Source organism: Drosophila persimilis, unplaced genomic scaffold (genome assembly GCF_003286085.1).
Source record: "Drosophila persimilis strain 14011-0111.01,24,50 unplaced genomic scaffold, DperRS2 tig00000000-arrow-pilon, whole genome shotgun sequence".
NCBI classification, from domain to species: Eukaryota; Metazoa; Arthropoda; class Insecta; order Diptera; family Drosophilidae; genus Drosophila; species Drosophila persimilis.
Genome location: NW_020825288.1, coordinates 19,038,394 through 19,059,327, shown reverse-complemented (window position 1 = coordinate 19,059,327; position 20,934 = coordinate 19,038,394). Strand labels below are relative to the sequence as shown.

The following is a 20,934-nucleotide window of genomic DNA, read 5'->3' as shown; positions in this document are numbered from 1 at the left end:
ATTTGACACGACATGGTCTCCTGAATTGCAATAGCTACAAGTTTGCTGAGTTCTACTGTTGGTGGAAGTGGAAGAACAAGCAAATTATCTGCAATTATGTTGCTTGCTTGGCATGACTTTGTCTAGCTTTGGCTTCGTCGATTCTTCAGCAGACAGATGCTGGTATCGACGATTCAAGACTTTCTCAAAGTCGGACCAAAGCGGCAACTTCTCATAAGTAAGCTGTTCATCCCACTTTTGTTTCATCACTGGGTCGACTCTGTTTAAAACGAGATGAATGAGCATTGCATTCGAAATTTTTGTATCGTCTCCGATCGACAGTAACGATCCATAAATTGACGAAACAGTATCGATTAGAAATTTTTGAACTCCGAGTGTTTACCACTATATTTTGGTAGTGCCAATTTCGGTACTTTAGCATAAGTTGGTGCTGAAAAAGACACTGGCTTCGTCTCGCTTGCTACATCAAAGGCGGTGATAAGCGACATTATCTTTCCCTTGGTTACAATCGGCAGCTCTTCCAACTCGGCTGCATATGCATCATCACCTGTTATATCCTCGATTTGCTCTTGCAAATGGTTCGACTTTTTAATTGCAACATTCAAGAAGCATTCTACATTGTACATTGTGTCAGTAATTGCAGTAAACGATAGATGTATGTATATATAACTGTTGCGTTCAAAAAGCGGTTCACATATGTGAATGTGTTATGTATTATGTGTATGTATTTATGTGTGTTTAGTTATATTTATATGCAATTACTAATAAAATGCATGCAATCAAGCTCTACTATATGTATATCATACGTCTGTGCCTAGAATTGAAGAAGGCCAAGTGCAATGTTTTCAGCACAAGACACTTCACAGGAAGATCTGAATGTCTTTTGCTCAGCCTTCAATTTTCTGCACAAATACCTCTGATTGCTCTTTTGGATTTTTGAATCCAACTGTTACTTTCCTGGCTTTATCGCAGGGCTCACACACACACCACGACGCGGACAACGATTATGTTTGCATATATGTCAATTTCTTGTGTCAACCTTGTATCTTGTTGTTGCCTATACTTAACTTTACAGTCCACCCGGGGGCTCCATGGAAAATTATTGCGCTCCCGCTTTGCCCTAGCCTAACTAACACTAGACTTCATAATTACGATAAAATAAAACAAATCATCGCCGACATAGATGGAAGGTCACGCAACAATATCTTTTCAACCAACTTACCGATTTATATGAAATAATTTTTTTTGTATAGATTGATTCATTTTATTTGTTTATTAATTGTTGAATTTGAAGCCTATAGAATACGTTTAATACAAATTACAAAAAAACGAATATAGGCATGCAAGGGACTGATACCATATTTTAGAGTCGAAGGTCTTGGCTGAAAACTTTCGGAGTAAAAATCAGTGGTTTCGAGAAGTTGTTTAGGTTTGACCCCACATATTGCACAACACTGAGTTGATGGCGTACCAGTTAAAGCGTTAAGTATTTTACCATTCCAAGAACTTGTTGGCTTGCATCTTCTAATGTTAATGGTATCATAGTGCTGACAAAAAGGGAAAGATCCAGGGAAGCAGGTTTTTCTGATCGACACTTCTGCTTATACCAGTAAATCCATCAAATCCGTAACTTCCTATTCACTTGCAACGTGAAACATTTCCCCTTTGAGATAAAACTTTTTTTTGCAGGACTAATATTCTTTAAACTGTATGGTCAAAAAGGATTTGCATTGAAACCTGAGCAAAATATTCAAAGATTTGTTTGAGTTGGTCTGCAAATCGTTTTGACTACTTGAACTGTGCAGAGTTTCCTCAATTTTATCAACGTGTGAGTTGCTAACTTTATTTTTGTTAATTTATTCCAACACCCACTTTGTTACGGCAGAGTCATCACGCCCGTTGTTGTCCCAAACCTCTAGCAATATTAAACGGCGAAACTCATACTTGGCTTCTATATGCCATCTTTTTTTTCGAAAACGGGCAAAAAGTGGCAAAAGATGTTATTATCACCGTAATCTAATAACCGTAATACTTTAACGAAAAATATACCAATTATAGTTGCTAGCAAGAGCGCGCGCCGAATAAGTTACACTCCACAGAACACAACTACATTTGCTAAATTTCAGTTGTAAAAACACTCGAAACACAAAACACACCAACATACAACGTGGAATCTACATACCTGTACGACTATTTTCCATATTTCCAAATTGTCTTTGCTTTGAAGCAAACACTTAGTCAGCTGCCTTTGTTTGCGCCGCAAACAAACCTCAAACAAGTAAGTCTTTGAGCACTAGGCGCTAATAGGGACGGACAGACAGACAGGGCTCAATCGACTCGGCTATTGATGCTGATCAGGAATATCAGGATCAGGAACGCTTCCTTCTGGGCGACACATCCACTTTTACCATTTTGAGTATCGGCTATACAAATTCTATGATTTACACATTACACATTACAGTAAAAAGAATGGCATCCATGTGTTTTTTAACATCGACGATATTAATTCTTACGAGCAATTTTGGCTGTTTTAACCATTGTGAGCAACAAAGGTAAATAAAGTATATATATGCCTTAGTCCGCGTGGCACCGCAGCGGGACCTCTGTTGCTCACAATGGTTACTTTGTAGTATTGCACGGTATGTAGTGGTTTTACTGAAAACTTAGAAATCGATAAGCAAGAAACCGAAGTCTACTGTGACCTTTCATCTTGATTTATTAATATATTCTCAAAGTCGATCCACCCCCTACGACCGATTTTCGTTACTTTGGAAGAAACGGTCATATTTCATTTTTTAAATAAAAGGCAACCGAATAATATACAAATCTTTATTACTGTTTACAAAACGTATTTAAAAATTGCAATATTTATAACTATTTTGAGACTATATATTTTGTTTACTATTTTATCGTGCTAAGTATACGATTTAGGTCGAAATTAGGTTTGCAAGGTGTCGTCTAAGTCTTCTTCCCTTACTACTGACTGGGCTGCTGCCCGTTTTAGAACTTTTGTTACAACTTCGCTTAATGAATCTTTAGCTCCCGATTCTAAGACTTCTGATATTCTGGAATACGTTGAGTCGTCGGTCCTTAGTCTTAAAATGGAAATAAGGGCTAATTCTGAATTGGATTTCACGTAGCCATTCTTTTCTTTCGTGCCATTTACCAACATAGGAACCAAATATTTTAAAACGTCTGCCCCAATTTGTTCTGCTGTTAAATTCTTTGAAAGATGTGTACAACTTTTAGCAACCAATTGTTTCACGTCATTACTAGAATGATTCATTGCTCTAGCTAGTGCTACTATAATGGTTGTAGGAAGCTCACTTTTATTAAGAAGAGTGTGCTCCAAAAGATAGGTGGCAGCTCTAATAGCATTACTAGCAATTGGCACTTTTTCTGATACAATATTACACAATATATTTTTCTTTATTTTTTCATTTAAGTTTGATGTGAGAACTTCATTAGGGCATTCCTTCAAAGCAACAAACAATATAACTGTGTGCCCATGTTTAATTAGCATATCGTCTGTATTGTTGTTAAGTATTAAATTATTTAATATATCGTCAATTTGTGCAGCTGGCATATACTTCAACAAAGCTCCTAAGCACCCGCAAACAGCATTTCGAGTAATATCTTCTTGATGTCCAACCATGGTTAATAAGGTGGCAAATACTTGTTTTCTTATTGACTCGGACATTTTGTCTCCAGAAGAACTCACAATATTACGAAGAGCATACAACATTGTTTCCCTGACAGCAGAATCATCAGTATTTTTTATTCCATTGTGAATTTCGTTAAATAAAGGATCTGCTCTAGAGTGGATTGCCACTAGCTCCGATAGGGCTTTACCAGCTTTCATCCTAACGTTTCTGTTTTGATCATGCAATGCTTTAAGGAAAGTGGTCTGAAGCTGTGGTAAAAACTGTTTTAATATAACACCGACTTTGTTAAGCAAAATGGCTAATGTTTCTAAAACGGCAGCTTTGACCGCTGCATTAAACCGATCCCCCAGTATTCGAATCAATGGACCGGTTATATGTACTACAGATGGTTGTAGGGATTGTGCACTAGTGAGATAAATAACTTCACCCAGCCCTTGAGCAGCATTTTCCTTTTCTTCTGGTAAGCCATTTAAAATTGCTTCTCGAAAAACAGGCAGCAATGGAGTTATGCCTTTGGGTAAACAAAATCCTGGTAGCTCAGGCTCTTTTAATTCACTCGCAGCAAACCGAACTGCTTGGCGAACATCAGATACGTGAGCTATTTGTTGTGCCGAATTTAGTCCCTTAATTACAGCATTTAAAGCTTCCCATGATTTTTGTAAGATGTCTTTATCGTGATCAGCCATTAGCCCAAGTAGACAACGTAAGAGTTGGGGAATGTATTGTGAGTAGTCACCTGGTGAGTGAATGCAAAATGCAGAAAGCAAACTTGCCGAGGACTTTCGAGTGCATAGATCATCCGAGTTTGCTGAAATTAGTAAGGTATCCATTATTGTTCTTATACCAACTTCATCAGTTACTGATAATATGACAGTTTGACAATAATCTAACTCCTGTTGTTCATTTGCAGAACCATACGATTCTGATAAGGCATCTAATAATGCTGATAATATTTTTGGCAAGTATTTCGTTAATGCATCACCAGCTACAGATACCAGAATAGATAAAGCTTTGGTATTAACTGGAGGAGAAGTTAATTGGGGAACGAGGTAAGGTAATACTACTCTTGATTTAATAGACATAACTTGTCGCAGTCCATCTAAAGTATTCTCCGCAATAAGAGGATCCGGATTGGAAAGACCTTCAAGCATGAAAGGCAATATATCATCTAGAGCTCGAGATCCTACTGTGCTATGTAAAGATTCAAATGTTTTTGCTGCCGCTTCTCGAACTTCTGGTAGAGGATCGGACAAAGCTTTACGTACTGTCGGGACTAAGCTGTTTACAAATGTAAGGACCATTTCTTTTGATGTGGATGCCATTATTTCCGATAAACCAATGCATACACCCTGCCGTTGATCCGGGTGATCAGAGTTTAATCCATTTTCAAGAATTGGTATGATTTCAGGTAGTACTCTTTCGCCAAGTTTTCTTACTAAGTCTCCTAATGTTCGAGCAGCTACTTGTCGTTTGTCATAACTAGTGCTTGCTAAACATCCTAGTAGTAAACCAAACAATGTAGGAAGAATTTCACGAAGAGTCCTCGGAGTATTCGTTACAACTATTTTCCACACATGCAACGCAGCTTGCCGAACCATTAAAGAAACATCACTGCGTCCCATATAAAGTCCAGACAATACTCTATTTCGCCGCTCGTCACCCAAAAAACGAATAATAGCTGTGTGTGAATGTTCAGTTCCAAAATTGTCATCTTCGCTAGCAGTTTCAGTAGTCATTTTTCCAGATACGCCAGATATGCGATACAGTAAATCGCCTAGCAATTGAACTGAGCTATATCTTATTCGCCAGTTATCATCAAATAGTCCCTTTTCAAGCTCGGGGAGAAGAAGCGCTACAGCTGTTTCTGCATACAAATTGACAATTCGCTGACCTGCTTTTAAAGCTGTCTCACGCACATATTCACTCTCATCAGCTAATGCTTTTAGGATTGGATTGATTATTTGTCCGATATAGGGTGTAAATTCCTCAGGAAACGCGCCAGGCATATAAATAAACATCATTATATAACCATCTTTTACGTGTGGAGCAATATCAATTCTTTCTGCAGTAGAAATTATTTCGGGCATAAGTTTATGCATCTTTTCGACTCCAAGCCCACCAACTACTTCAGAGAGTCCTTGTGCTGCACCACTACGATCCACACTACTTGACTCTGATGTTAAAGTTTGCATTAACCATGGCAATAAATTTTCAAATGAGGTTTCGCCCATCCCCTTAACCATAGCCCCAAGAGCTCGAGCAGATACAGCTCTCACTTCCGGAACTGGATCCAACAAAGATGACTTCAGGCCAGGAATAATACTTGGTAGGTATGGGGCCAAATCTTTTTGATCTGTAAGCGAATACATATTTCCAATAATTTGTGCTGCCATTTTTCTTGTTTCTGTGGATCGGTCCATAAAAGCTCTTTGAACCACTGGCATAATAAGAGCTAATGAGGGGGCGTCAATGAAATGCACAAATTTTGTCTTTAGTAAGCATTGTAAGCATGCTGATGTGTTATTAGACGGGTCCTCCAAGGCTTTCAATAAAATAGGAACAATTTCTTGAATTTCCGGATTTTTAATAACCGATCCTATTACTTTAAGAGCTTCCGCACCGGACTCTTGTACTTTTGTGTGGGAATCACCGAGCACTTCTATTAACTTCGGGACTATACTAGGTAAGCAAGATGAAAGCTGTTTTGGAGCACAAAATGCCATTGCACCCAACAACTCTACAGAGGCTGTCTTTGTTCTCCAGGAATCTTCGTCAAGAGCATCTAAAAGTGATGGCAGTACTAGTTTAACGCCATGAGCTGAAAGCTTTCCCATCACTACTTTAGCAGTGTCATCCGCCGCTTGTCTGACGTATTGGGATGAGTCGCCAAAGCACTGCAACAAATGTGGTAAAACATGGACAATATATGGTTCAAACAAGCGACCAAGTGTGGTACATAATACTTCAAAAGCAAACAAAGCTCCTTCTCGGGATCTGTAATTTTTTTTTTCTTGAATATAAGCTGTTAGTTTAGACATTATATCTAGTTGCTTCAGTGATAAAATTCCAAGTCCTTTCACAATACCAGCGATACCATACGCTGCACCACGTCTCTCACCATATTTATCTGACTTTGCTAGTGAATGTAGAAGTTTTTTAATCATAATTGGAGCTTCATCTCTTACGGAAGGAATTAGATGAGGTAAGCAATTTGATACCGCTTCTTGTACTTGTTGAGACGGAGTAGACAGTGCAGTTAGTAGCCGTTTAACAATTGGATCAATTCGTTTATCATCTTTTTCTAAATGTCTAGCTAGAGATCCCATTAAAATTACGACAGCTTGACGAATGTTATCATAACTCTGGGATTTCGGTGCTTTATCAAGAAATTCTTCAAATACAGGTAATAAGCTTACAATTGTTTCTTTACCATGTATGTCAACGATCTTTAATGCAGCCGCTAACATTTCCTTATGCACGATATCCTCACGATCTCCAAGACCCTGGGATACCATAAAATGCATAATGAAATTAATATCTTCAACAGATAAGTATGGGGCCATTTGGGAAAATGCAAACGCAACACCTCTTCGTGCTTTCCATTGGTCTGTTGCTGGCTCGATTTCACGGTCAAATTGATCCACTACAGGAGGTATAAGTGAAAGCTTTTCATTGTAAATGTCTAATAATTTCTTTATTCCACTTTGAACTAACGTTTCGTCAGTCTTTATAAGTGGAATTAGTGACTCTGCAGCTGCCTTTTGGATACACAGTTCATAGTGTGTGATATTAAATATAATTTCACTAAACTCTGGGAGAGGTAGATTAGCCATATTCCAGACAATTTCGGCCAGATCTCTATTTTCACCAGCAACATCGAATTTGGCTATCCAAAGCCTGACAATAATTTCTTTTTGAAGGTCATTGTGAACTTTTAAATGATTAACAATGGCTTCTATCATTATTTTTAATGCACGCAATGCAATGTTTCTTACAGAGTCTATATTACATTGCAATGCTTCTAAAAATACCATAATTATATGGTTATCCGGGCTAGCAGCTCCGGTGGAAGATTTCGCAACTTCTAAAATTGCCCAGGCCGTTTGGGTTTGATTTTTATTATTTTCAAATATATTCAATAATGTTTCAAACATACCCAGCCTAGGCAAAAACTTTGGTTCACAATCTGAAGTTTCATCTCGAACTTGCGCGTGAATACCGATCATTTGTATGCCTATAGAGATGAGTTTATTATTTGAGTCGCATTTTAAAAATAATAATGCTCGTCGAAGAAATTCAAAGGCATATGAAAATGATGAAGAGTCCAAATGTTTTGAATTGGTATGGTCTTCCAGAGTAGACATAATTTCTTCGATTGCTTTGTGTAAATCTATAGAATTATATTCATCTTTTAAATTACACGAAGGTTTTTGAAGTTTAACTGTCGCGATCGCAATATCCCGGGCAAGTTTTGGCTGATTTTTGAAACAAATGGTGTGCAAGGATATATAAAGTTCAGTCAGAGCTTCTGCGCTAAGTGGGCTTCCCGTGGCTTTTAAGATATCATTTAAAAATGTGTAAAAATATAAAGAAACATATTTTCCATTTCCACAAATTGAAGCTTTAAGTAAGCATATTTTACAAAGCAGTCTTTCATTCAAATTTTTAACTCGTAACTTGATGCGTAGCTCTTTTTCTGTTTGATTTTTAATTTGTTCCTCTTGCTTTTGGGTAAGTTTAGTCGTCTTAGATTTACCCTCTTTTTGTCGTTTTTCATCAATTTCGCGACGAAGCTCAATCTCTTCTAACTGTTCTTTATAGCTGTAAACTTTATTTTCTCGTTTGACACGAGTTGTAGCATATTGTGAGTCTACATGTGGGATTACAGTTTTATCATACAATTCACCATCTGGTGTCATATATGTTAAGAATTCCTCATTAGTTATACTATAATTGTCCGAATCAAGAAGATACTTTTTAAAATGAAATATAATGATGGGAACAATAAGGTCGGGACTAAGGCGCACCAATGTTGATATGGTATTTTCGTAAGACGCACAAACTATAAAATTCTCGATATATTCAACAACAATATTATTTTTCTTACATGAAATTAAATTTTCTGGTTTGAGCCGAAAATTATTTAATATGGTGGTTTCCCAAAAAAAAGGATTATTGATTACGATAGCCGGATGGTGGGAAATAAGAAGTAGTTGCATGGCAACCTCGACAGAGTCTTCATAACTAATATTCTGTAAGTCAGTCAAAACTTGTAATGTGTCTACGTATGCTTGTGTTGGGATTCCAAACTGGTCAATACAATTCTCGCCTTCATTTTGAATGTTCACCGTATTAATGCGTTTACTAAATTCATTAAGCGCTAATTTAACAAAGTCGACACCTTTAGGGGCTCTAATAATTTTCATTACCTGAATTTTTGTAAAATTTCGCACCTTAAGTGAATTGCTACACAAGTTATGAACTAACGTCCGGATTAATGGGCCAAACTGATATTTAATTTTTTCTGAATATGATAAAATCAGCGTTCTTGCCATTAATGAAATATGACACAGCGTCTCAGTTGGTGCTGTTGCAATAAACTTTTCATTGTAGAAATACTGTTTGTTCATATCAAACACCGTTGTCCAAAAGTGGCTGTAGTTCTCGGTAGGCTTCTCTAATATCAGAAGAATACAGGCAATGCAGGCTGCTTCTGATGCGTGACATAATTGGGAAGCATTAACTAAGGCTTTAGTATACAAAGAGATTAGATCTGGTACAATGGAACTGTGATTGTTAGCCGTTGTATTTTGTATAGATAGAAGAAGCCATTCCAGATAACTTTGCCTTATGATTTGATTTGTGTTCTTTTGATGAATTCCAGTTTTAAAGATATTAATAATAACACTGGGAAGCTCATTTCGTAGCTTTTGAGTCCATAAGGCAAACATGTCTAAAGTACAGCAAATAACTTTTTCCTGTGTCTCACATTCCAAAGCCTTCCAAAACAAGTTCACTGCCTCATCTAAAACGGTTAAACATTGGTCCTGGCTTATGTTGTTAAAACTTAAAAAGCCCGCTCCCTGAAATAAAGAATACAAATATATATATTTTAGTATTATAGTAGTATATCGTAGTATTTATGAATAGAAAAAACACAACTCGGAAAGGTCATTCCAAAATACACGATGGCCGACACAGAAATTTGAAGGAAACAAAAATATTGATCGGGTGAACATGGCAAGAAGATATGTGGTACATTTGTATCAGGGGTATTCCTTATTTAGTTGATCTTAATAATGGGTACACATATAACATAACAAAACAATATTTTAAACTTAAAATTAGTTCTCAATTATTCCTTAAGTATTCGTTTTCCATAAAAATAAACTTGATTATATTATAGGACAATGTTATAATAGAAAATAGCTCTATTTATACTTCAAAGTCAATGTCAGGCTGCTAAAAATAATAGGTACACTTCAAGAATTGTTATGAAAGAAGTTTGTTAACTGATTTTTATATTTTTTTTCCTAAATAGGATTTAATATTAAATATCTGATGAATCCGCTTTTATTTGAGCGTATTTATAAGCGTCTGGCAGGTGTCTCATAACCCAACTTTTGGACGCCCTCCGAAAATTATTGATTATTTGAAAATAAAAACTTAGCTAATTTCGTGTCGTAAATCTCCCCACAAGTTTTCGATTGGATTTAAGTCGGAAAATTGAATAAGCCACATTAAAACGTCAATTGTTTGGTCCTCAAAAAATTTGGTCTAATGCTTTGACTGGTGATTGACGCCGATACAGTGGATCACCGCTATAGATCTCAAAGCGGTATGCATAGCCAAAATAATCGCACAAGACAAATAGCTTGATACCCCACTTTTGTGGCTTATTGGGCATATACTGGCGCAAGTGGTGCTTAATTTTTGTGTTGCACATTTGTTCGTCCACTCAAAGGCGGGCTTGCTTTGGCACGGAGTCAAACCTTTGATTGAGACAGTCGACAAATCTGCGCGTGAGGAACAGTGGATCATAGTCTGGTTACCCCTTTTTGATCCGCTCTCTTTCATCACTCAGTGAGAAGTACTGCTTAATTGCCTCAAATTTGCTTCGGGGCATGGAGGTTTGTATAGGTCCAAACGCGTTTTTCCCCCAGTAGTTTTTTAGATTCGGGTAGCGATAAATGGACATATGTATCAAAATACCGTTTTAATGGTGGATATCATCATTGTTCACTTTGAACTTATTTGCTATATTGTCGGTTAAAGCTGCACGCATTGTTTCCTCGACGATCATATTCAAGATTTGTGAATCGAAAAAATAGCAAAATAGCTGTAATGGAGTCATGATTATTTCAGCTGGCAGCGAAGAGTGTCCTCAAAAGACATTCAACAGCATACATTGCTTTCGCCATATAATTTTAGTCGGCTCCTTTGTTATTGATCCAAGAAAATTTGTAAACGAATGACTGCAAAGAAGATTTAAGAAAAGCACGCGTCTGGTCGTTTTTGATTTTGATGTCCCGTTTGTTTTTCTTTCGTCTTCTTTCAATCAGTACTTTCATACAATTGGTATATTTTAAGTGTGGATCTGTGGGGCTGACTTGCAGCGATCGTTGCTGAATGGGACAATAGTAAAATATAAACTCTTCAAAACTTGTCAGGTTCAATGCTCCATAGGCTGCAGAAGCTTCAGGAGTATATGGTCAACTCCAATAATTACTAATAGTTACTTTCCTTAAAACTTTTTCCCTGGAACTGTTTTTCCCACAGAAAATTATTTATAGCCAAAATGGTATAGCCATTTTCTATGTTAAAAAAAAACGAGGGGGAACGTTGTGAGTTGCTGCGGACACCGCAACTCTACGGTTATACCCGATACTAAGTTAGTATGGCTCTCCTCCGGCAGACGCCGCTAATATTTAACGACACGACAAAGAGTGCGTACGAGAGAGACAGAAAATCAGTCTGAGCGTGACGTCGGGCGCTGCGTAGCCACTGCAAATTGATTTGTTCCTTTTGGCTATAAAAATGATCTGATCTGATCCAGATTCAGCAATCTAATAGATATGGTCATTATCTATGATTCTGCGTTTTTAGTTTTCTCAAATCTGCAATATTGTGGATGCAACAGATTTTCGTCCTTTGTGGGGGCGGATGGGGGTGGGGCGAAATTCTGAGATATACGTTTTATAGTGACATCTTAAAGGAGTGTGTGCACCAAATTTGGTTACTCTAGCCTTAATAGTCTCTGAGATTTGTGGTTGCCTCAGATTTTCGTCTTTTGCGGGGGCGGAAGGGGGTGTGGCGAAATTTGGACATGAAACGGCCAAGGTCTGATATCACAGGAGTGTGGATACCAAATTTGGTTGCTCTGGCTTTTATAGGTTCTGAGATCCTTGAACTCATATTTTGCAATTGGCAAAACCGACCATGAAACCTGTGTGTTAGAGTGAGACAGAGCAAGAAAGAGTGAAATTGTTTTCGTGATTCTGGCTGTAATAATTATACGATCTGGTTCAAATTTTGCACTCTAGAAGATATAGCCATCTTCTACGATTCTGCGTTTTTAGTTTTCTCGTATCGTCGAAATTGTGGATGCCACAGATTTTCGCCCTTTGTGGGGGCGGAAGTGGGCGGGGCAAAGTTTTGAAATCTTTTTGGAGCAGTGACATATCACAGAAGTCTGGATCCAAAACATCGTTGCTCTAGCTCTTATAGTCTTTGAGCATTAGGCGCTGAAGGGGACGGACAGACGGACAGACGGACGGACGGACAGACAGACAGGGCTCAATCGACTCGGCTATTGATGCTGATCAAGAATATATATACTTTATAGGGTCGGAAACGATTCCTTCTGGACGTTACACACATCCACTTTTACCACAAATCTAATATACCCCAATACTCATTTTGAGTATCGGGTATAAAAATTATTTTTGTTTTCTATTAAAAAATGTAAGTTTTCCTAAGTTTTCTTCCCTAAGCTGAGATTTTTTAGACACATTTTTACCAATTTTTTGTTATTATTTTAATTATTGATGGACCTATTTCCTTCAATGCTTTTATTGTCGATTGTTCGTTCTTTAAAAGGACCAACCACAACCCAAAATTGCTTTCTTATAAGTATAAGAGTAGGAAAAGATATATTTACCTGTATTAAATTGAGCCTGTATTCGACTACGTTTATTTTTCCATCAGCGCCGTTTAACACAGAAAAAATTTCTTCCAATAATTCTTTAATAATAATGGCATCAGAGCATTTTTGCGAAAGAAGTTTCAACGATTCAAGCGATTCGCGTCGTGTATTGTCACCCTTGCTGTATAAGTTCTTAATTAAAACTTTTCCTATTTCGCAAGCGTACCGACTACAATCAATATTAACCATGTCAAAAATTAATCCAATACTTTCTAGAGTATTTTCAGGGCTTCGCAATATAGACCTTTTTAAAGGAGGATATATATGAAAATCAAATTCGGATTCAGCAAGTGATTCCAACAATGGACGACAAGCCAGAATGAACGACTTGTCGGGTTTGTATTTGCATGAAATCATGCTTTTGACAAAATATTCCACAATTTTTTCTGTATGTGATCTCAATATAATGGATTTGCTACTCTTAGCTTCAAATTTGATCATAACCATTATCATAATGGTCGCATTTGTATTTAACTCCATTTGAAATATTGTGGCCAGAGTTTCATCATAAGTAGTGCTACTATCCAACCATAAATCAAATATTATTTTCGTTGATGCATCGACAAAGCGTTGATGTGGCCCCAATAAAGTCATTTGATATAGCAATGTTTGATACTCAATCAATCTTGCTTTTTCGGTTTTATAAATATTTGATTGGCGATTTGCAAGCTTTAATATTACAGCAATCCATCCCAATGCGACAACAGCCGGCTTACAAGATTTTTGTGGGGAAACCGTATTAAATTCCTTAAACAAAAGTGTTTTGAAGACATTTAACATATGTTCTACTGTCAAATCATGATGAATAGTGACAAGATCAGCCACGAGGCTCCGAACGATGAGTTGTGATTGAAGATCCTTGTATTTGTTTATTGTTGTAGCAATCACTTTACATATCCCTCGAATTATCGTTGAATTAATCCCTAAAAAAAATAAAAATAAAGTTAGACATTTTTTGTATTGATAACAATGTTGTTTGATAACAATATCTAAAAACCAAATATTTCCCAGAACCAAACATACATACATACGAAAAGTCTCATTTATGGACATATGTATTGAATGAGACAAAAAAGACCCGATAAAATATGTTTTCGCTCAACTCGCTCTTCGCTCAAGCTAAGACCGAATTTTACACTTCTCTTTTGTTAATGTTTTTCACTCAGCATCCACTTTCACAACAAACCTAATATACCCCTACATTCCTCGAGTACCAGGTAACAAAAAATAGTATTTTGAATAGGACGGTCCGAAAGGTTTCTGACCGTCTATCCGCAATTTTCAAAATAAATCCGTTCTGTGATCATTTTTTCTTTTTCCAGACAACTAGATGACAGCAGACCAGAACTTTACAGTTGCAAATGATTGGAAAGAGTCCATATAAACAGCGTCCATCTAGGTTTTGATTTGTGGAGAAGTATTTCCATTAAAAAAACGAAGGGGAACGTTGTGAGTTGCTGCGGACACCGCAACTCTACATTCAGTATGGCTCTCCTCCGGCAGACGCCGCTAATATTAAGCGACACGACAAAGAACAGAAAATCAGTCTGAGCGTGACGTCAGTCGCTGCGTAGCCACTGCAAATTGATTTGTTCCTTGTTCCTTTTGGCTATAAAAATGATCCGATCTGATCCAGATTCAGCAACCGGATAGATATGGTCATATGATATGATTGTGCGTTTTTAGTTTTCTCAAATCTGCAATATTTTGGATGCAACAGATTTTCGTCCTTTCTGGGGGCGGGAGGGGGTGGGGCAAAGTTTTGAAATATACCTGCAACAGTGACATATCACCGAAGTCCGGATATAAAATGTCGCTGCTCTAGCTCTTATAGTCATTGAGCACTAGGCGCTGATAAGGACGGACGGACGGACGGACGGACGGACGGACAGACGGACAGACGGACAGGCAGACAGGGCTCAATCGACTCGGCTATTGATGCTGATCAAGAATATATATACTTTATGGGGTCGGAAACGATTCCTTCTCGACGTTACACACATCCACTTTTACCACAAATCTAATATACCCCAATACTCATTTTGAGTATCGGGTATATTCAGCACAGGAGATAATCATCTGTACACACCCATCACGATTGAAGACAATGTTTACAACGCCTTATTAGATTTTGGAGCGTCGGTTAGAGTAAAAACAGCCCAACAAAATGCTCGGTTGAGGGCATTTTCACAGTGACTATTACATATCGTAGACTCACGGAAAGTATAGATTTCTTTATCATACCAGACTTAACCCAAGAGGTTTACTTAGGAATTGATTTTTTTAGAAAATTTAAACTTGAGTCAGATGTAGGTCCCACGGTGGATGAAGAAAGCTCACCCAAGTTACACAAACATTCTAGTAGAGAGCAGAAAATACTGCAAGGTGTTATTGAAATTTTTCCTTCGTACGAATGAGAAGGGTTAGGCCGAAACAGCATTATTTCGATTAGGCGCGATTAGCATTAGGCGATTAAACAAACAAAGACACTGGCCTTTGCTGAGGTAGATAACATGTTCTCGATATCATAGAACCTTCTTGCAGTCCTTGGAGTAGTAATTGTGTCCTTGTTCAAAAAGGTGATAAGGTTCGGTTGTGTGTAGAATCTCGCGAAATCAATAAATACACGAGGAAGGATGCTTACCCCTTACCACATATTGACGGGATCTTAAGCCGCTTACCCCCGCGCGGTATATAACTGATATGATATGAAACATGCTTTCTGGCAAATACCATTGGACGAGCCATCACGACCGTATACTGCGTTTACCGTTCCTAATCGTCCGCTGTACCAATATAAGGTCATGCCATTTGGTCTGACAAATGCACCTCAGTCCTCAGTTATGCCGCTTAATGGACCATGCCATACCCCCACATTTACGGAATCGAGTATTTGTATATCTTGATTCTTTTGCAAGAAATCGCACTATGCCTAAGAAAAGCGAATATCACCACCAAGGTTCGAAAATCGAAGGTCTGCATGAGAGAGATTAAATATCTCGGTTTCATGATGGTCAGATAAATATCGATCAATTTAAGATTTAGGCAATCAACGACTTCCCAATTCCAACAACGGTGAAGCAGTTACGGCGGTTTTTCGGTTTATCCGGATGGTATCGACGTTTCGTGGAGAATTATGCCTCCGTAAGCTTTCCATTGACCGAGATGCTTAGTAAACAGAATACCTCCTTAATATGGAATGAAACCGCAACCAATGCTTTTGAAGAATGGAAACGAAGATTAACATCAGCTCCAATCCTCAGAACTCCTGATTTTTCTAAGAATATCATCTTATTGTACGATGCTTGTTCTTTTGGCCTTGGGTGCGGCTTAGCTCAGAGAATGAAGAAGGCTTCGAAATGCCAATCGGATACATGTCGGTTAAGTTATGCAAAGCGCAACGGAATTATTCCGTTACGGAACTAGAATGTATAGCAGTTATTAAGGGAATTAAGAAATTCGAGCTTGACACTCTGTCAAGGAAAAATGAGTCGTCAGTCGATGAGTTTATAGACCTAGGTGCGATCATCGATTTAGAGTTCGAGCATTTCGCTTCGTTGGAATATCTTGATTTAATTGAACGCATTCAGCAGAACCAAGAAACACTCCCAGATTTAAAAATAACCGATTGGAGATCCTAAATCTGACAACCAGTCATAAAAACTATGGGTTCCCTCTCAGCAGTGTTATTAAACAAGCCCATGATTCTCCTAGCGCATCACATGGCGGAATGGGTAAAACCGTGGAAAAACTTAAGAGATACCTGATCTGGCCTAAGATGTTGGTTCAAATCCGAGAGTATGTGAATAATTGTGTAATTTTTCAACAGACCAAAAGTCCAAATGCAGTAGTACGACCACCATTGGGAAAGACAATTCAATCAGAGAGACCGTTTAACCGACTCTACATGGATCTGTCAGGTCCGTACCCTCGTTCAAAGGCAGGGAATATTGGATTATTAATAATCGCGGATCATTGTACAAAATACTCTGCCCATTGAAACGATTCACTTCGATTCACTATTTTCATTACGTTTGAAGTGCCGGAATCCATCTTAACGGACCATGGTTCTCAATTTCGATCAGGATTCTTTGAAGCTTTTTTAACTCGATTTTCAATTAAACATATTTGTACCGCTTTTTATTCGGCTCAAGCGAATGCAAGCGAGCGCTTAAAGCGATCGGTTTTGGCAGCGATCCGTGTGTGGGAAAGATCACACTACCTGGGATCAACAACTGAATGAGATTAACGGTGCTATTCCATCCAGTTTACATACAACCACCGGATATTCTACAATTGGTCCTAGTCTTCAGCGGTTAAACCCATTCATCCATGAAGACACAGGGAATTGGTGTAAGTTTTCTTTGTTTCGAGTGAGGGGGCGACTAGCCAAAGCTCCTATATCATACGATGCCAAGTTTCCTGTGCTTTTCACTAACCGCTCGCAATTCGTGCGAAGCTTTATTCGTCATCTGCACCATTCTAATCTACATGTCAGCCCACGAGCACTTGTGAGCATACTTTGACAGAGCGTTTGGATAGTGAACGCTCAGGAGGACTGCCGTCAGACAGTTCGATCGTGTATGCGCTGTTTTAAATGCAAGCCTCGATTGCTGACGCAACTCATGGGGAATTTAACCGCAGATCGAATCCGTGCTCTCCGCCCATTTTCAATTGACGTTGATTTTTGTCCAAGGCGGTTCACCTAGAAATAGTTTCCGATCTAACCACTGACTGTTTTTGTTGGCTTTCCAAAGGTTCGTCGGTCGCCGAGGATATCCCCAAGTCGTCCATTGCGACAACGGGACGAACTTCGTCGGAGCGAGCCGCCATCTCAGCGCTCTGCGGATCAGGCTCAAGGAGCAAGGAGACGCAATTCGAGACTTTGCGTCAAAGAACGAGGGCTATGGGAGGCAGGTGTAAAAACTGCCAAGAGCCTACTCCTACGGGCGGTAGGCAGCGCGCTCCTAACCGCCGAAGAGCTCGCCACAGTCCTCGTCGGCATCGAGGTCATAATGAACTCGAGGCCGCTGGGAGCCATCAGCCAAGATCCAAGCGACGGCGAGGCTCTAACACCCGGGCACCTGCTGACAGGCGGGTCGCTCATCGCCCCCCCAGCACTGCGGACTCCGGACCAGGAGAGTCTCAGTTGCTTGCGGCGATGGCGACTTGTCTTGTCAGTCAGGCAAGCGTTTTGGCAGCGATGATGCCGCGAATATGTACTGGTAATGGTACTTAATGGTAACTTGGAAATTTAGTAAATTTTAGTCCCGTTTTTACTGCACCAATTAAACGAATGTATTAGCCTGAATGGCTGGTGGAGCGGTCCATTTTGTTTTTTTCTTGAGGTCAATAGAAATGATTCTGCTCCTAAAGTCGACGTGCATATTCTTTGTCCTGGTTGTTGCTTAAAAAGAGTTTCAGTTTTGTTTTGTTTGCATTGTCTTCCGTACACCACGTTGCAAAGGCAGGTACATTTTTAAGAAAACTGCTTCTAAGAGTGATACAAACAAAAGGTTTCGCTACGAAATGCTTTCAACGATTACTTCAAATTTTTATTATGTAAAATATTATTTGTTTGCTTTGTGGAATGGAATTTCATGTACATATGTACGTATGTAATTTCTGCCGTCGTTTTGCTTCAAAACAAGCAATTGAAAAAAGCAGCCAGGTCAGGTGTTTTTGTTTGCCAAAAAAGATTAAAGATGAAACATATCGATAACAAAAATATTTGAAAACTTGAGCACCTTAAAACGGAACGTTTTGAGAAAAAGGTAAACCGGAAAAGTAAGTGAAAAACGCAGCGACCGCCTGAGAGCACCAATTTTTCAATATTTCGGGTTTTCGCAATGAAAATTACAAAAGTTGGTGTGCCATTATTTAGGAGACTAACAAATATCTTTATTTCAGAAAAAAGTCTTTAAAAAATTATATATAACAACTATTTAACTTTAAACTAGGAAAAAAACATTAAATGTTCAAGGAAAAAAGTCTACATGCAGCGTGGGAATTCCCTTTAATTATTCAAGAAATAGAACGTCAAAAAGTGAAATTCGACTATTTTGACGCCTAGCTTCGTTGCGTATCAAGTGGGTGTATTGGGTCCACAAAAGTATTATTGTTACTCTTTTTTGGGGGAAAAAAGGAAGCAAATACAGTCTTTAGTTCGAAATTTAATTTTTAGTCTTCGTCATGATAAAAAATCATATGGCGAAATCGAGGATGTAGTTAAATTAAGTCGATCCACCGTCCAGACCATCTTTCGCAACAATAACAACAGTTCCACGGAAAATAAGAAGAGATCAGGAAGGCCAAAGAAGCTATCGAGTCGCGACGAGAAAAGCATCCTTAAGGAAGTTAGTAAATACCCGAAAATAAGCGCAAGAGTCATTATGCACCCAAGAACAATTGCCAATTTTTTGCACAAGGATGGTTTCATGAGCCAAGTTCACCTAAAGAAACCATTGAATTCTGTAAAGAATCTGATACCCACCGTCAAGCATGGAAGCGGTAGTATAATGGTTTGGGGCGCTATGGCGTCGGCAATTTGGTGTTTGTGGAAGGAAATATGGATGGCTTCCAGTATAAGATATTGAAAGAAAATTTGAAAGCATCGGCGGCTATATTGAGCCGCCAGGACAACAGGACACTGATCCAAAGAAAATCATACATGTTCTGCTGGATTGATTGCGAAAACCGGATATATTGAAAAATTGGTGCTGTATGTTGACTGTTTGTTTTTCTGTTTTTCTAGACTGTTTGTACGTAGCTTGTGTTAGTATTTTAAAAGGTGTATACTTTACAAGACAAAATGTGACTGTCCCATTCCAGTGACGAGTAGAGTATGTCAAATAATAATACATACATATGGATGTATATGTACAAATCATTCTAATTGGGTGTTGGAGTTCCAGATAATATCGTTGGATAAACTCACTTTATGCACCGCTTTTACGATACGAGGAACTGTAAGGCTTTTCTGCCGTTTGTAGCTTTTGGTTTTCAATAATTTTCTGCATCGATTCATCGTGTTTTATATATGTTTATGTGCTTACATAAAATTTACTTATATACATATTAACACTGCAACACTTACCTGGATTTTTCAGAACAGCAGAAACATTTTGAAACAATTGCTGCCGCTCCTCCACGTGAACGTTTAATACCCTATTGGGCAAATCCCGCAAGGCACTAGACAACTGTAACATAAAAAAATTTGATTTAAAAGGAAAATATGATATTTAATGTAATAACCTGTGTATCCACCATTTTAGCCAAAACGTGGACCAATCTAATGATGATTTTTTAGGGCTCGTTATTGTAACAATGTATCGATACTAAATCAAATTTCGATGTTTTAACACGATAGTATAATAAATTGTCACAAGCCTTTTCTCACACAGAAAATGTAAGGGGAACGGTGGAAAATATGACAGATTTAAAAAGCCAATTCACACTGGCAACATCCACCATCCACAATCCGTCAAAACCTGCATGTAATTTCTGTTGCTCCTTCTGGACTTCAAGCATTTTCCGAACAATCTCCAGATTGTATCTCCAGATACAAATACATATGTTTACTTATTCCCACCAATTACTAGTCTCTCTATTTTCAATTGCGTCTGTTGTATTTTTCAAACAACTTACAATTCGAATTACGATTTGAAATATTTCTAGGCGGAACTATTCTTCATTGCCTTTTGTTGCTTTGGTAGAGCGTCTGCCCGCAGAAAGATTGATAGAGCTTTATTGTATATTTCCTGGTCCACATGAACAATCGGCTTTCACTTGCTTTTGTGTTTTACGCCTTCAACCGAAACGGTCCGCTGTAATTTTTCGGAGCTCCCGTTTTCGCAATATTTTGTCAACATCAAAATGTGGTATGTTAAGCGCAGAAGTAAGTATTCAGGGCAGAAAATCCATTGTTATCTGTAGCTGAGATTATATTCCGATGTATCGATGTGGTCAATAGATCCCTAACCACTTATTTTCGACAAAATTTTACTTTGTGTTCACAAAATGTATTGAATAACGATAAGTAAAATGGTTATTGCGTTTGAAAAT

At 38.2% G+C, this 20,934-nt stretch overlaps 1 protein-coding gene across 1 annotated transcript; it reads right to left on the bottom strand.

The window, feature by feature from the left end:
• Nucleotides 1-2,815: 2,815 nt before the first annotated feature.
• LOC113564953 (eIF-2-alpha kinase activator GCN1) lies at nucleotides 2,816-20,183 on the bottom strand. Its single transcript, XM_026984677.1, has 4 exons — nucleotides 20,125-20,183; nucleotides 19,967-20,069; nucleotides 12,826-13,793; nucleotides 2,816-9,748 (listed from the first exon to the last, which is right to left on the bottom strand). The coding sequence occupies exons 1-4, from the start codon at nucleotides 20,137-20,139 to the stop codon at nucleotides 2,939-2,941; spliced, it is 7,896 nt and encodes a 2,631-aa protein (XP_026840478.1). The 5' UTR covers nucleotides 20,140-20,183; the 3' UTR covers nucleotides 2,816-2,938.
• Between the last annotated feature and the right edge of the window lie 751 nt (nucleotides 20,184-20,934).

Excerpts from the sequence above, each read along its gene's own strand:
- LOC113564953 (XM_026984677.1), bottom strand. Across the intron at positions 13,794-19,966 it reads TGCTGTTCTGAAAAATCCAG|GGATTAATTCAACGATAATT; the intron begins GTAAGTGTTGCA and ends TATTTTTTTTAG. Across the intron at positions 9,749-12,825 it reads ACAGGCTCAATTTAATACAG|GGAGCGGGCTTTTTAAGTTT; the intron begins GTAAATATATCT and ends TCTTTATTTCAG.